The 13293-nt window shown below is 52.9% G+C and overlaps 1 protein-coding gene and 1 long non-coding RNA gene across 2 annotated transcripts; one reads left to right on the top strand and one right to left on the bottom strand.

The window, feature by feature from the left end:
* The first annotated feature begins 247 nt into the window (after positions 1 to 247).
* Positions 248 to 5132, top strand: LOC104993566. Its single transcript, XR_825846.1, has 3 exons — positions 248 to 1105; positions 1281 to 1384; positions 4639 to 5132. It is a non-coding gene; the product is annotated as an uncharacterized LOC104993566 (long non-coding RNA).
* Positions 3378 to 13088, bottom strand: CASQ1 (calsequestrin 1 (fast-twitch, skeletal muscle)). The gene is made up of 11 exons (XM_010846874.1): positions 12492 to 13088; positions 10172 to 10256; positions 9343 to 9443; positions 9025 to 9136; positions 8610 to 8683; positions 8130 to 8260; positions 6759 to 6804; positions 6336 to 6390; positions 6015 to 6115; positions 5139 to 5213; positions 3378 to 3952 (listed from the first exon to the last, which is right to left on the bottom strand). The coding sequence occupies exons 1-11, from the start codon at positions 12768 to 12770 to the stop codon at positions 3824 to 3826; spliced, it is 1188 nt and encodes a 395-aa protein (XP_010845176.1). The 5' UTR covers positions 12771 to 13088; the 3' UTR covers positions 3378 to 3823.
* Positions 13089 to 13293: the final 205 nt, after the last annotated feature.

The following is a 13293-nucleotide window of genomic DNA, read 5'->3' as shown; positions in this document are numbered from 1 at the left end:
GCGCTCGGGGAGCGGGCACTCTGGCGTCCCCGGTTCCTGAGCAGCGTCTGGAGCCTCCTCCTCGGCTCCCGCCGCCGCCGCCGCCGCTTCTGCCGCCGCCGCCGCCGCCTCTTCCGCCCGCGGAGCCTGAGCCCGAGCCCGGCGCCGCCTCACCCCACCCGGCCGGCCCGTGATGTCAGAGCCGGGGAGGGGCGGGGGGCGGGGAGGGGCGGGAGAGGGGGAGGGGAGGCAGGAGGGGGCTGGGGTTCTGGAAGACTCGGGATGGGGGCAGAAGTAAGGGAGGACTGGACTAGGGACGTTGCCTTTTCCCCTAAGCAGCGAACCCCCATTCTCAGATTTAATTATTCCCGAAGGAACACACACCTCCCCTTAGACCTTTCGGTGACCACAGTGGCGGGGACCCTGGACGGCAAAGAGTAAGTTAGAGTTTGGAAGGCCTTTGGCCTCTGGATCCTTTTAGCTGCTTGACTCTGTGTTTGAAAAAACCTTTTTCTTCCCTTTATGGGTCAGGGGAGCCGTAGTAAATGACCACTCAGATTTATCCACCTTGAAGGTGGGAGAGGGGGGAGGAGTGGAGTCCAGAAGCAAAGTGGGGGCTTTCTTCGCCTGTCCTGGAGTTACAGATCTTCTCTCTCCAGGATGATGCCGGCCTCCCCCCTTGTGTTCCTCTCACCTTTCCCAAATATACCACCCTCCAGCCTTCCCCCTCCCCCCTGCATCGTGATGTAATTTTATTTTCTGGGGAGAAAAAGAGCAGCAATGAGCTCAGCATGCAAATATAGACAACTTGCAGAGCCGTGCTTCCCTCTGTCTCTTTGCCTTACCCCTCTGCCCAGGCCCAGCATGGCAGCTCTCACTTCCCTCGACCCTAGGGACTTTCCTCCCTCAGATTCTCAGGCAGACTGCAAGAGGGAAGGAAGAAGTTAGAAAAGCCTGTTTTCCTCTCCAGCCTGAAGGGTTTCTCCTCAACTCTGGCAGAGCCTGCTGATGAGGTCTGAGCCCCATCAGTGTCTGTGTCACCTCCGGGAATGCCCCGGCTTCACCTCAGTACCAGCCTGGGTTCCTTCACCTGGCTTCCAGCAGGGGACCCCTCAGGAAGCCTCAGGTGAGCCCCTCCTTTCTTGAGACTACACTTCCCCTAGAAGAGGCTCAGGCTGGCTGCTTCGGGCCTCACAGCCCTTCTCTCTGCTATGGCATCCTCTCCCCAGGGTGCCCTGTCACTGCCCCTGTGATAGTAACATATTCTAATTTGCTTTTGCATATGTCTCCTTTGTTCTAAGTTGTAGGGCCAAAACCTGTTTTGTTGACCCACCTCTGAGACTCAGAAAAACTGAATGACTTGTCTACAGTCTGTGAAAGATCCAGGTCTTTCAGAGGCAGCCAGGTAAGGGGACTCGGGCTTCATGCTGGCTCTGCTCCTCTCTTGGGCAGGTTGCCTCAGAGCCTCAGTGTCCTTGTGCGTAAGATGGGAACACTGATGTCTGTCTCACAGGGTTCTTGTGAGATTTAGAAATTGTAAGTCCCTAGTGACTGGCACAGATAGATGCTTAAAACATGGGAGCTATCATTCAGTCTGGGGCTTTCCACTGACCTATGCTAGAGAGTAGGTTCTGCAGTGTTTTTGTATCGGCCTAGTGCCCGCACCATGTATTAAACATTTATTAGCTGGGTACATGGAGAAGGCAATGGCACCCCACTTTGCCTGGAAAATCCCATGGATGGAGGAGCCTGGTAGGCTGCAGTCCATGGGGTCACTGAGGATCGGACACGACTGAGCGACTTCACTTTCACTTTTCACTTTCACGCATTGGAGAAGGAAATGGCAACCCACTCCAGTGTTCTTGCCTGGAGAATCCCAGGGACAGGGGAGCCTGGTGGGCTGCCATCTATGGGGTCGCACAGAGTTGGACACAACTGAAGTGACTTAGCGGTAGCAGTAGCAGATGGGTACAAGTTGGATGAATAGGTGGTTTCTACTTTATGCTTCTGCCGCCATCTCCAGGAAGACTTCCTGGATTTGTCTGTGGAGGGTGAAAACTTCTCTCACCTTAGGTCTCCTTCATCCATGCTCAGACATCCTCTTAAGTTGTCCAGCAATGCCTTTATACTCAGACTATGAAAACTGTAACATCCGTTAGTTATGGGCTTGTTCAGTTGCTTGTCCTTCACACCAAATCCTGACTCCATGACACTTACCCCAGCCTGGGCCTGTGCTGGAGAGAATGTGGGTCCTTCCTGCCAGGATTGCAAGTGGGCCCCCAGGTCTGGGGGAATCCCCGTTGTACAAAATAAAAGGTCTTCTCTGTATTCCCTTGACCACTGTTCCAGCCCACGTTCTTCCAACTCTACTTGATTACTGTAACAGTCTGGTAAGAGCTGGACTCCCTGCCTCTGGTATCTCCATCAGCTTCCTTCCCCCTATCCATCCTGCTCATCACTGCCAGATTACATGTTGCTCTTCCTCCCTAGCTCACAGGACACCTCTGCAACCTAGCCCTGGATGCACACCAACCTCACAGCCACCATTTGAACTCTTCTTGTCTGTGTGGTCTCCTCTCTACCCCTAGCATGGCACACACATTCTGCCAGTGCTTTTGATGTTTTCACCACTTGAAATGTCTCCTCCCCAACTCCTTTGCCCCAGTAAATTCCACTCTTCATTTAAGACCTAGAAAATACTCATTTCCTTTATGAAGCCATCAAAACCCATTCTCATCTCTCTTTTTTGAGTCTTTTCTATTCATTTGTTCCTTCTTTCAACAAACATTTACTAAGGACTTGGTGTGTACCAAATCCTGTAGACACAGAGAAAAAGCCTGGGGTCCTTCCTTCCTTCAAGGGCTCACAGTCTGGTGGGAAGGACAGACACTAGAATACAGGTGGAAGGAGGTGGATGGAGAGAGTGTGGTGGGAACCCAGAGGAGGGAGCTGCAGGAAGGGCCACCTCTGGGAAGGCCTCACCGAGGAAGTGTTATTTGGGCTCAATCTTGCTGTTCAAATAAGAGCTGCAAGGGAGGATGCTATCAAGTGGCACATAATCACTTAATTATATATTGCTTTGTATTTTTCTTCAATTGTTTAGTGTGCTTGTCTTGACTTCCCAGTGAGACTAATCAGCTGGAGAGCAGGGACAGGCCCAGCACTCTCTGTTCTCCCAGAGCCTGACAGTGGTGCTGGAGGAACACCATGTGTTCAGAAAAGCGTTGTTGACTTGCAGCAGATAAATAACCCAACCTTCTCTGGGATGACTGTCTGCAGAGAAGAGCCCCACCCCCTTGTGATCACAGTCCCCTAAGAAGGTACCCACACCTAAATCCCCCACCCTCTAGCTGCCTTCCTCCTGCCGTAGGGGTGAGACCTCATCAGCAGACACTTGCTAATGTTGCCCCAGATCCTTTATTGAGGTCTCATTTGACCCAAATACATCAACAAGAGATTGCTAAAGTTCAGCCCCAAACACAGTACTCTCCCTGGCCAGGGATAGGACAATCAGAAGGACAGAGGACTTGAGAGAGTAAGGAAGAGTTGCTCAGGTGGGGGGAACAGAAGAGATGGGGACCCATGGATATGGCAAGGGGGGAGTCACAAGAAAGCATGAAGGGAGTGACGGAAGAAACAATTGATACTGGGACGCAGTGGGACAGGGAACAGGAGCCAGAGAGAAGACAGCTGAGCTGGTGTGTTGGGAAATCTCAGCACCTAGCATACAGACCCCAACAAGCCCCATGGCGGAGGACGCGACCTAGTGTCCCTGGAGGAGCTCAGGGAAGGAGAGGGGAGCAGGAGGGGAGCGGGTGGGGCCAGGAGACGGCTGCCACAGCAACTAGTCGTCTTCTTCGTCGTCGTCCTCTGTGTTGATCTCGCCCTCCAGCACGTCCTCCAGCCAGTCCTCCAGCTCCTCGGCAGAGGGCAGGTCCTCCTCATCATCCATTTCCATCCATACGCTGTCCGCCTAGGACATGGCACAGACCAGGGATCAGAACTAAGCCTGACTCAGGTCTCTAGACCTGTCCTCCCACTCTCTGGACTCTGTACATCCTCTGTCCCCTTCTCTGCATCTGTCCCTGGGCAGGAAAAGTGTCCAGATGAAGGTCTAGGTTGGAACAGTGACAGTGGAAATAGAAAGAACAGCTGGGTCAGCAAGTAGACCTTCTTCCTTTGGTCTTTCTTACTAGCTCTTGCTGTGCTGAGCTTCACAAAACAGACCTCTGTATCATGCCCTTGATGCAAAACCACTGGTGACTCTTCATGGCCTAGAGAATAAAGTCAGAAAATCTCTAGCATTCCAGACTTTCCGAAACCTGCTTATCTGGCATCATCCTCAGAGATCTCCGGACTCTCAAGCCATAAAATCCGACTTGCCTTTTCCCAGGCGTGATACTCATTTTCCTTCTTTTTGACCTTTTGCAGTAACTTTTCCATCAGTTTGGAAATAATGTCTCATAATTTTCACTCACAGAACTGAAGTGTATTTAAATTTTTTAGATTTAAATAATTTATTCTTTATTTTTAAAAAGTGAGGTATGATTGATTTACACTCCACTTTAAACTCTACTCCTTGTAAACCCACTCTGACTCACAGGTAGAGGTCACTGATTTCTGTGCTTTCCTGGCATTTTATTTGTGTTTCTGTTATAGAGTTGATCAGATCTGGCCTGGTGGTTAATGGAATACCTACTTCACCACTTAGACTGAGAATTATATGAAAGCAGACCATGAGCTATTCAACTCAACAAATGTTAAAGCATCTGATGTATGTGAAAGAGGATATTTCTGCCTTCTAAAAGCTCAAAGACTACTGAAAGAGACACACATGATACATAATAGCCGTATTAAAGTCATGTTCTCAATGCCAAATGGGCTCTGGGAGGAAGAAAATGATTCCAAATGGGAGATCTGGAAAGACTTCATGGAGAAGAGAGGATTTGAACTGGGCTTTGAAGGACGAGCAGCCAAAGTCCAACAGATAGAAGCAGGAGTGTGTTCAGGGCAGGAATCTTTCCCTCTTTCCAGCCATTAGACTGGGCAGGTCTGATTCCTCTGGGAAGGGCCCTCAATTCCTAGTTAGCAAAGCAGAGAACTAGCTATGCTGGGATGCAGAGGTGGAGGTCAGCCAGGGATGATGGAAGGAAACTCACGTCAGTAACATTGACGACTCCTATTTGCGGGGCTGACAAGTCGATGTTAAATGTCTTCTCCCAGTATGGAACCAGCTGTGGAGAGACCACATATGGTAAAATTTAATGGAGGCTAGGAATACCTGAGTCCAGGAGGGTGCGTGTGAGGGCCAACGAGGAGGAGACAGAGGACACTGCGAGCCCGTGGGGGGTGGGCGATGGGTCCAGCTACAGTCCCTGAAGGGAATGGGCAGAACTAAGCAGTTGAAGAAAGAGTAGATATACCAAAAGGAGAGTATCAGGAGCGTCAGCTGGGGACACTGGCCACTTCCTTCTGAAGAAAACTACTGGTAGATAGGAAGCCTGCTCTGATCCTGGATCTGCTACTGATTGACTTTGTGACTCAGGGCAAGTCACTTCTCCCTGGCCCTCAGTTCCCGCATCTCTAAGGTAGTTATAATCAGTGACTGCCATTGGTCCTCACACTTCTGTTTGTTTATCTAGTTCTCTTTTCAACAAAGAAGGTTGGGTGTTGGGGATTCTGCTGGTAACAGAGCCATGCCCTGAGACATGGAATCTCTGTGCTTTGATTCTGTGATTATGTACACCCACACGCAGGGTTAATGTGCCCCTGCTCCCCCAAACTCTGGATTTCTCTAGAAAGAGAAAGGTGCCCCTGGGCACCTGAGCTACCTGCTCAGCCTCTGCTCTGGGAATCCTGTTGTTCCCACACGTCCCAATCTGTGTCCTCTTTCTGAGGATGCCCTTAGTGCCCCTGAGCATGCAGTAGGGTCCTCCACTAGGAGATGGGAATAGGAACTCTGAAACAGACCCCCTCAGGACATGCTCCAGGCTAAGGCCCTGCCAAGGACAGCAGTGCCCAGGGACGATTCTTACCAGGGGGAAGTCATCAGGGTCAATCCAGATGATGCTCAGATCAGGATTGTCCGTGTTGTCTTGGGCCACGGCCTTGAGTGTCTCTAAGAACTCATAGCCATCTTGGAGGGGACACAGGTGATAAGGATGTGACGGGGCACAGAGGAATCTGGAGTCCAGCTCTCTGTGCCCGCGTCCCATAGCTCCACATGTCTAGCTTGTAAACTATGCTCTGAGAAAACACATCTTGCGTGTTAAAAGCCTACTCTCTAATTAATACCCCATCTCCCCGTCTCACCAGTGCCCCTGCATCCCAAATCCAACCCAGTATTCCTTCCTCACCAGGATCAGTTTCCTCTGCAAAGGCCACAATATGGATTCCATCCAGATCGTCCTCCTGTTGAAGGGTGTGGGGAGGAAGACCTTAGCTATACTCCCTGAAGTCAGAGAGCCCAGAACAGACCCTAGGTCTTCCCTGGACCTGAGTCTTGCGGCAGTCTAGCTTCTGAAGCAGGTATGTTCTTGTCACCATACTCCTCTAGCAAACCCTTCAGCCCCAGAGCTTAGGGCTCCTCTTTTGTCATCGTCATCAAGTTAAGTGTGTCCCCCAGCTCCTGACACATTCTTCAGAACAGAAACCCTCAACCTTGGCTGGTGCACTGTCTTTCCCACAAGCAAGACATGAGGAGCAGCAAGACTAGATGTTCCCAGGCCTTGAATTTTCCCATGCTCGCCCCGGGCCTGGCCCCATCCAGGGGCACTCACCCAAGTCTCATACATACTCTCAGGCTTCAGCTTCCTCAGGGTTGATCTAGAAGAGAGAAAAAGGCACTACTCAGCGGGCAAGAAGGACACCCTTGGCTCCAGCAGATCCCTGTAAGCAGAGGCTGCCACAGGGTCACGCCTAGGGCACAGACAGCTTGTAGCCCAGAACCGAGCCATCTGGAAAAGACCAAGCTCCGGGCACCAGGCCCAGATCATTGCATGGTTAAAGCAGGTGGGAGAGCAGAGGGTGGGCAAGGGGACTGGAAAAGAGACTTTTGGGAGAAAGAACTGGACATCTGGATGTTCATTCATTCTTTCACAAATTGAGTGCTGGAGATGTTCTAAACGCTGTGCTAGGTGCTGTGCAGACAGAATTGAGTGAGGCCAGCATATTTCTGCCCTGAGGGAGAGAACCGTAATCTAGAGGGGGAGGGTGACGGTAAGTAGTGTTCTCAGTGATGAATGGGTGTTCGCAGTGGTGGAGGACTGTGAAGGAAGAGAATTCTGTGTGAGTGTAGGGCAGGGTTTCTCAGCCTCAGCATTTGACATCTGGGGCCGGATAATTCTTTGTTGTGGAAGGGCTGCTCTGTGCACTGCAGGATATTAAGCAGCATCCCTGGTCTCCACTCACTAAACACCAGTAGTACTCTCTCCAACTGAAAGTGTCTCTAGACATTGCAAAACATCCCCTGGAGGAAGGAATCGTCCCCCTACCTCCCCAAGCCCTCCAGCCCTGTTGAGAACCACTGGTGTAGGCCATGTGTGGGAAAGAACACGGGTCAGACCTGGCTTAGGATCCCTGTTCTGACACTCCTTGTGGACTCTCTTTAACTGAGGTTGTTAAAGGATTAAAAAGAATAAGAAAGAGAGCACTTCAGCGTTCCTAGCAGACCACAGGCACTCAACACTGGTCTCACATCACAGTGAACTGTACAGGTTTATGGGGCACCTTCTGTGTGTAATGGCTCAGACGGTAAAGCATCTGCCTACGATGCGGGAGACCCGGGTTCAATCCCTGGGTTGGGAAGATCCCTTGGAGAAGGAAATGGCAATCCACTCCAGTACTATTGCCTGGTAAATCCCGTGGACAGAGGAGCCTGGTAGGCTACAGTCCATGGGGTCGCAAAGAGTCGGACACGACTGAGCGACTTCACGTTCACGTTCGCGTTCTGTGTGTAAGGCTCTGGCTAAGTGTTGGGGTGCAAAATACTGTGCAAAACCATCAGTGCATCAGGGAGCACTAGTCCCCGCAGATGTATTCGTCTCCAGGGGAGACCAGGCTCCTGCTCAGCTGCCTTTCCCCCAGCCCATCTCTCAGACATGCTCCTGAGGAGGAGCCCGCCCTGCTCGGGGGCTTCCCCCCATCCCTACCTCTTGTGTGCCTCCACGAAGCTGACGATCTCCTCTTCGCTGTTGGGCTTGTCTGGGATGGTCACAGGCTCCTCCATGAAGGCCTCGTAGAAATCAATTTCATTCAGCTTTAGGGTCAGCTTCTTTGCCACCTTTTGGGGAACGGGATGGGGGATTGGAGCAGGGGACACGCAGTCAGGGGGAGAAGCAGTATTAATGGAGAGTGTTAGGAGGGAGCCAGTATCAAACAGGGAGTCAGACAACCTGGGCCCTTGTCACTGCCATTGTGACACTGGACACGTGTTAACTTCTCTGGGCTTCGGTTGAACCTGAGAGGGGTTAGATCCTCTGAAATCTGTGGAGTGGAGGAAGCCGGCGTGGGGTGGGGTGGGGAATACCAGTGTGTAAGGAGGGAGGAGGTCCCCCATCGATTCTGGGAGGGGGTCTGGAGGGCAGCTGACAGGAGTGAGGGAGACTCAGGGTGGCCACAGGGAGGAGAACCTTGCTGTCGAAGGTGGCGAAGAAGGGGATGTAGGGGTGGAACTCCTCCGCGGCGTCCTCATAGGCTTTGTAATCTAAGGAGGGAATGCAGAGTCAGTCTCTGGGGCCACCAGGGGCTGCCAGGGAGCCACCTCTGCCTCCGCTCTGTCTCCCCAGTTCTTTGGCAAATGGATTCATTCTGAGACCCATTCCCTCTAGCTTTCTGAGAGTAGATAGAGTGGTGAGGGGGCAGGGAAGGGAAATGCCTTGGTGCCTGTATGGGAAACACAGAGTGCAGGGAGATCAGAGCAGTCGCTGGACCCACCCTGGCAAGAGGGGTGATGAGGCAGGGGTCTGAGCCAGTGGGTGAGGTGGAGAGGGAGGAGGGCAGATGAAGTGGGGCGTGGGGGGGCAGTGGAGTCTGAGGGTTACCCACGCTCTGAGTCTTTGTTCTTGAAGTAGCCAATAAGTTTGTTATCATCTTCAATATTCTCAAATGCCTGCAGCTCTCGTTCACCCTCAATCAATTCCACAGGGTCCTCTAGGACCTGGAAGAGCAAGGACATTGAAGGAATGAGAGTGAATCTCTGAACTCAGTGGCAGAGACAGGGAGAGGGATCAGGGAGAAAGGGGCTCTCTGTTGGGGAGGAAGGGCTCTCTGTAGCCTCTGTGTGTGTGTTTGTGTGTGAGGCTGGAGTTGGTCGGATGGGCATGAGGTCTTTAAGCAAGGCCATTAGGTCCAAGGGGTCCTCACATCAAGCAGAAACTCCACCAGGGTGTCAGCAGAAAACTCGCCATCGTACTCAATGACTTCATCCCCCTTGAAAACATAAACGCTGTCCTCTTCAGTCAGTCCTAGGCAGGGAGCCAGAGGTAGGCCATGATTCCAGCCTTCCCACAGATCCGAGGGTCCAAATCCAGGATCACAGCCCATTCCATAATCCCACTGGACCCTCTCTCCCATCCTTCACCTCCCCTGCCCCCGGCCCTGCTCACCTCCACTGCCTCTTAGCCCCTACATCCCTGAGGTCCAGCCCCCTGGATTTAGCCTAGGTGGCTAGTCTGGCCCCAGGGGCTCTCCAGAGGGTGCTAGACTCTAGCAAGATGTCTCCCTTTCTCTATCTGCCGTAACCAAGGACAGATATTCCTTTTACCGCCTCTGAGAACTCAGGTTGCTAGTTCCCAGCCCGGGCCCTTTAACCTTCTGCTATTACTGACCGGATGACTTCATTACTGACCACCCCTCCCCCATCCACATCCGGAGTCCGGTCTCGGCCTGTGCTGCCCCCTGGCGTCTGGTGCTGTAACATCCGGCCCGCAGCTCTGCGGGTCGGGGAGGGGTTGGAAGAGGAGCTTGCGGAGGCTTCTCCAGCCGCACTCGTGTTCCCTGATTACCCCCTTCCTCCAGCACGTAGCCCTGTTTTTTGGGTACGTACAAAGAAGGCCAGTTCCACCTCTCTCTGAGATTTGAGCATGGTTCTCTGTAAGGAATAACGGAGAGCCTGGAACCCCCAGCCATACCCCTGCAAATTTGAGTCTTTCCTCACTTGCCACTTACCGCTTCCTGCTCCTCCTACCCTTACCTAGCTTCTTGGCTACAGCCGCGTCCTTCTCAGAGTCCACCATCCCGAAGCCAACACCCTTGTCTTCTAGCACTTGGGCTGCCAACTGAAGGGAGAGTTAGGGTTAAAATCAGCCCCTGAAAGTCTTAATAACCACTAGTTCCCATCTCGTTCTTTTGAGTTGGGTCATTTGGGATTCTGGAACTATGAGACCTTGACACTGTTCCAGGATCCAAGATATCTCTACTTTCCCTTCTACCCGCCACCCGCCCCCCCGCTGGCCATTTTTTTTTTTGTCTTTGGTTCAAATTTAATCCTTGAACACTTACTGCTCATTTATTGTTGTTTAGGCACTAAGTCATGTCTGACTCTAGGACCCCATGAACTGTAGCCCACCAGGCTCCTCTGTCCATGGGATTTCCCAGGCAAGAATACTGGAGTGGATTGCCATTTCTTTCTCCAGAGGATCTTCCCCACCCAGGGATCAAATCTGCGTCTCCTGCTTGGCAGATGGATTCTTTACCGTTGAGTTACCTGGGAAGCCCATTGCTCATTTGCAATGTGCTTATTACGTTGAACTTGAAGGCACTGCACATGTGCTTATGGGTTCCTTAGGGATACTGAGGGATCTTCAGAATGCCTGAGGCCCTTCCCTCCTTCAGAGCTGAGCCCTGTCCTCCATACGAAGGCCATACTCAGTGTGGGGGTGATATTCTGCGTCCCTTGGATTCTTCTGAGTGACTCCCAGTGGGGAGAATTTTGGAGAGAGAGAGGGTGGTAATGGGTCTGTTCATGTTGCTGAGGAGCGGGGAGAGGTTACCCGCAGAGGCAAAGAGACCAACAGAGAGAGAGACTAGAGGTGAAGTAGGCCCGGCTTTCCTCAATGGAGTGGGACTTGGCTTTTCACTATCTACTTCAGCCTGTCCTTACACTATGGAGTGTCAGCCCTAGGCCCCTGTCCCTGTGCCCCGCCCACCCCACCCCGACCTGCCAGGCTCTTGACCCTGATGCGCTCTGCACTGGGCACAGTTTGCAGCTTTACCCCCCACCTTTACCCATCTGAGTGCCTGAGTCTGTGCTCAGATTCTCAGGAGGACAGGGCAGGGAGACGGTTGGCAGGTGGATGGCCAGGGATGCTGAGCACTCAGGATAAAAATACTCAGCTCATTAATCAGATGGCAGGTTCCAGCATGCGGCAGGGGCACACAGAAATGAGAGCCTGCAATCCTGGTGTCTTGCCCTGAAATACTCCAAGCTCTGGGCAAGCTGGGGCCTCTCTGTGCTGCCAAGCTAGAAGAGGGGCTGCAGCAGCTTGGACAAGGAGCCTCCAACACATCCCGGCTCCTGGAGGGCTGTGTGACCAAGTCTCCAATCATTTATGAACACGGGCTTTTTTCCTTGTAACAATAGGCCCTCTCTCCTTTATGCCTGAGGTCAGCTAGCGGGTGAGGAGAGTCTTCCCACAAAGACAATTTGGGGAAGGCATGGTGAAGCCGCCTCCAAACACAAAAATTTTCCAGTCGGCGTGCCCAGCTTGATCCAGTAGGGGCAGATGGGATGGGGGAGGAGAGAGGGGCCTGAGAGGCCAGTGGGAGGCATGGTGGGCTCCATTACACCTTTAGCTATGAAATCAGTGACATGCAGGCTTCCCAGATGGCTCAGTGGTAAAGAATCTGCCTGCCAAGCAGGAGATGTGGGTTCCATCCCTGGGTCGGGAAGGTCCTCTGGAGAAGGAAATGACAACCTACTCCAGTATCTTGCCTGGGAAATCCTATGGACAGAGGAGGCTGCTGGGCTACAGTCCATGGGGTCACAAAAGAGTCAGGCACAACTTAGCGACTAAACAAAAACATGCAAATAAAATGTCAATGACATTTATATTTATACCGTTTGGAACTCTCTGGAGTGCAGCCCCTAAAGTGTATAGAGAACAGGCACGTTCTGGCTAGGACGGTAGATTTGGGGGTGCACTGCAATTCCTCTCCTTCCCATGAAGAAACTCTCTTTTCCTTTTTTGCACCCGCCTTGGGGTGCCCCCAAGGTCACCCCAGTCCTAGCCAAACCTAGTGCTGCCAGCCTCCTCTAGCACGGAGGAGAGATTCTCCCTGCAGCTCCCCTCTTTGCTAACATTGCCTGGCTACAGGGGTACTTTGGGGTTCCTGAATTTCTCTCTCTTTTGGCCAAGGTCATATGCCACTTGTGTCCTGTTAGTGGAAGCAGGATCCCGCTGCACTGCCGGTACCCCCAGTCCCACCCTCAAAGATCCACGTGGCGTTGTAGGAGAGAGGGGTCCAGAGAGGGGCTGGGCCTGCTCTGCCAGCCTGCAGACCCCGTCACTCACCTCCAGGATCAGCTCATCCATCTCAAACTGTCTTTGTGAGGCCTTGTCATCCTCGGGTGGTTCGTGGTAGAGCAGCGCCAGCACCTCATACTTCTTGAACACATTTTTGTAGTTCTTTGCGTTGACATTGACCACACGGTCCACACCATCGTACTCAGGGAAGTCGAGCCCTTCCTCCCCCTGCACCCCTGACTTGGGTGTCCCTAGCACCATCAGGAGCAGCAGTGCCAGCCGCAGGCCGGGCACAGCTCTGGCCCCCATCCTGTCCGCAGCGCTCATGGAGGTAGTGGGGTCTGAGTCTGAGCGTCTCGTCTAGAAGAGGTTAGCTGGAGTAGGGAGGGGCCCCTGGGTCCCAAATCCTGAGTTGGGGGCTCACAGTGGGGGTGGGGTGGGGAATGGCCCAGAGCAGTGGACAGAGGACCCTGCCGGCCCTGGAGAAACTGCCGACAGAGCCAAGAGAAAAAGGGCCAGAGGAGGGATAGGAGCAGGGGGCGGGGAGGGAACCGGAGCTGCCCCTGAGGTTGGCACCCCTCGGCCCCCACCTGGTCCCGTCTAAATATGTCTCCAGGATTGGCAGGGGAGACGGATAACCTTCTGAGGCCAGGGCACTCCACAAGGGCCGGGATCCTCCTACCTCCACCACCTCTCACCCAGGCTCCCAGAGCCTCCTTCCCCTCCCCCGCACCCCATGTCCAGGGCTCCTCAGCCCCTGTCCCCACACTGGCCTAAGAGCTCATCACCATATTAAGAAAGGAAAAAGCTGGAGCTAAAAATAAGATGAGATGAGTCGGAGGTAAATGAA

This window comes from Bison bison, unplaced genomic scaffold (genome assembly GCF_000754665.1).
Source record: "Bison bison bison isolate TAMUID 2011002044 unplaced genomic scaffold, Bison_UMD1.0 scf7180017864240, whole genome shotgun sequence".
In the NCBI taxonomy this organism is placed as follows: domain Eukaryota; kingdom Metazoa; phylum Chordata; class Mammalia; order Artiodactyla; family Bovidae; genus Bison; species Bison bison.
Note: the sequence above shows the minus strand (reverse complement) of the source record. Positions and strands in the feature narration are given on the sequence as shown.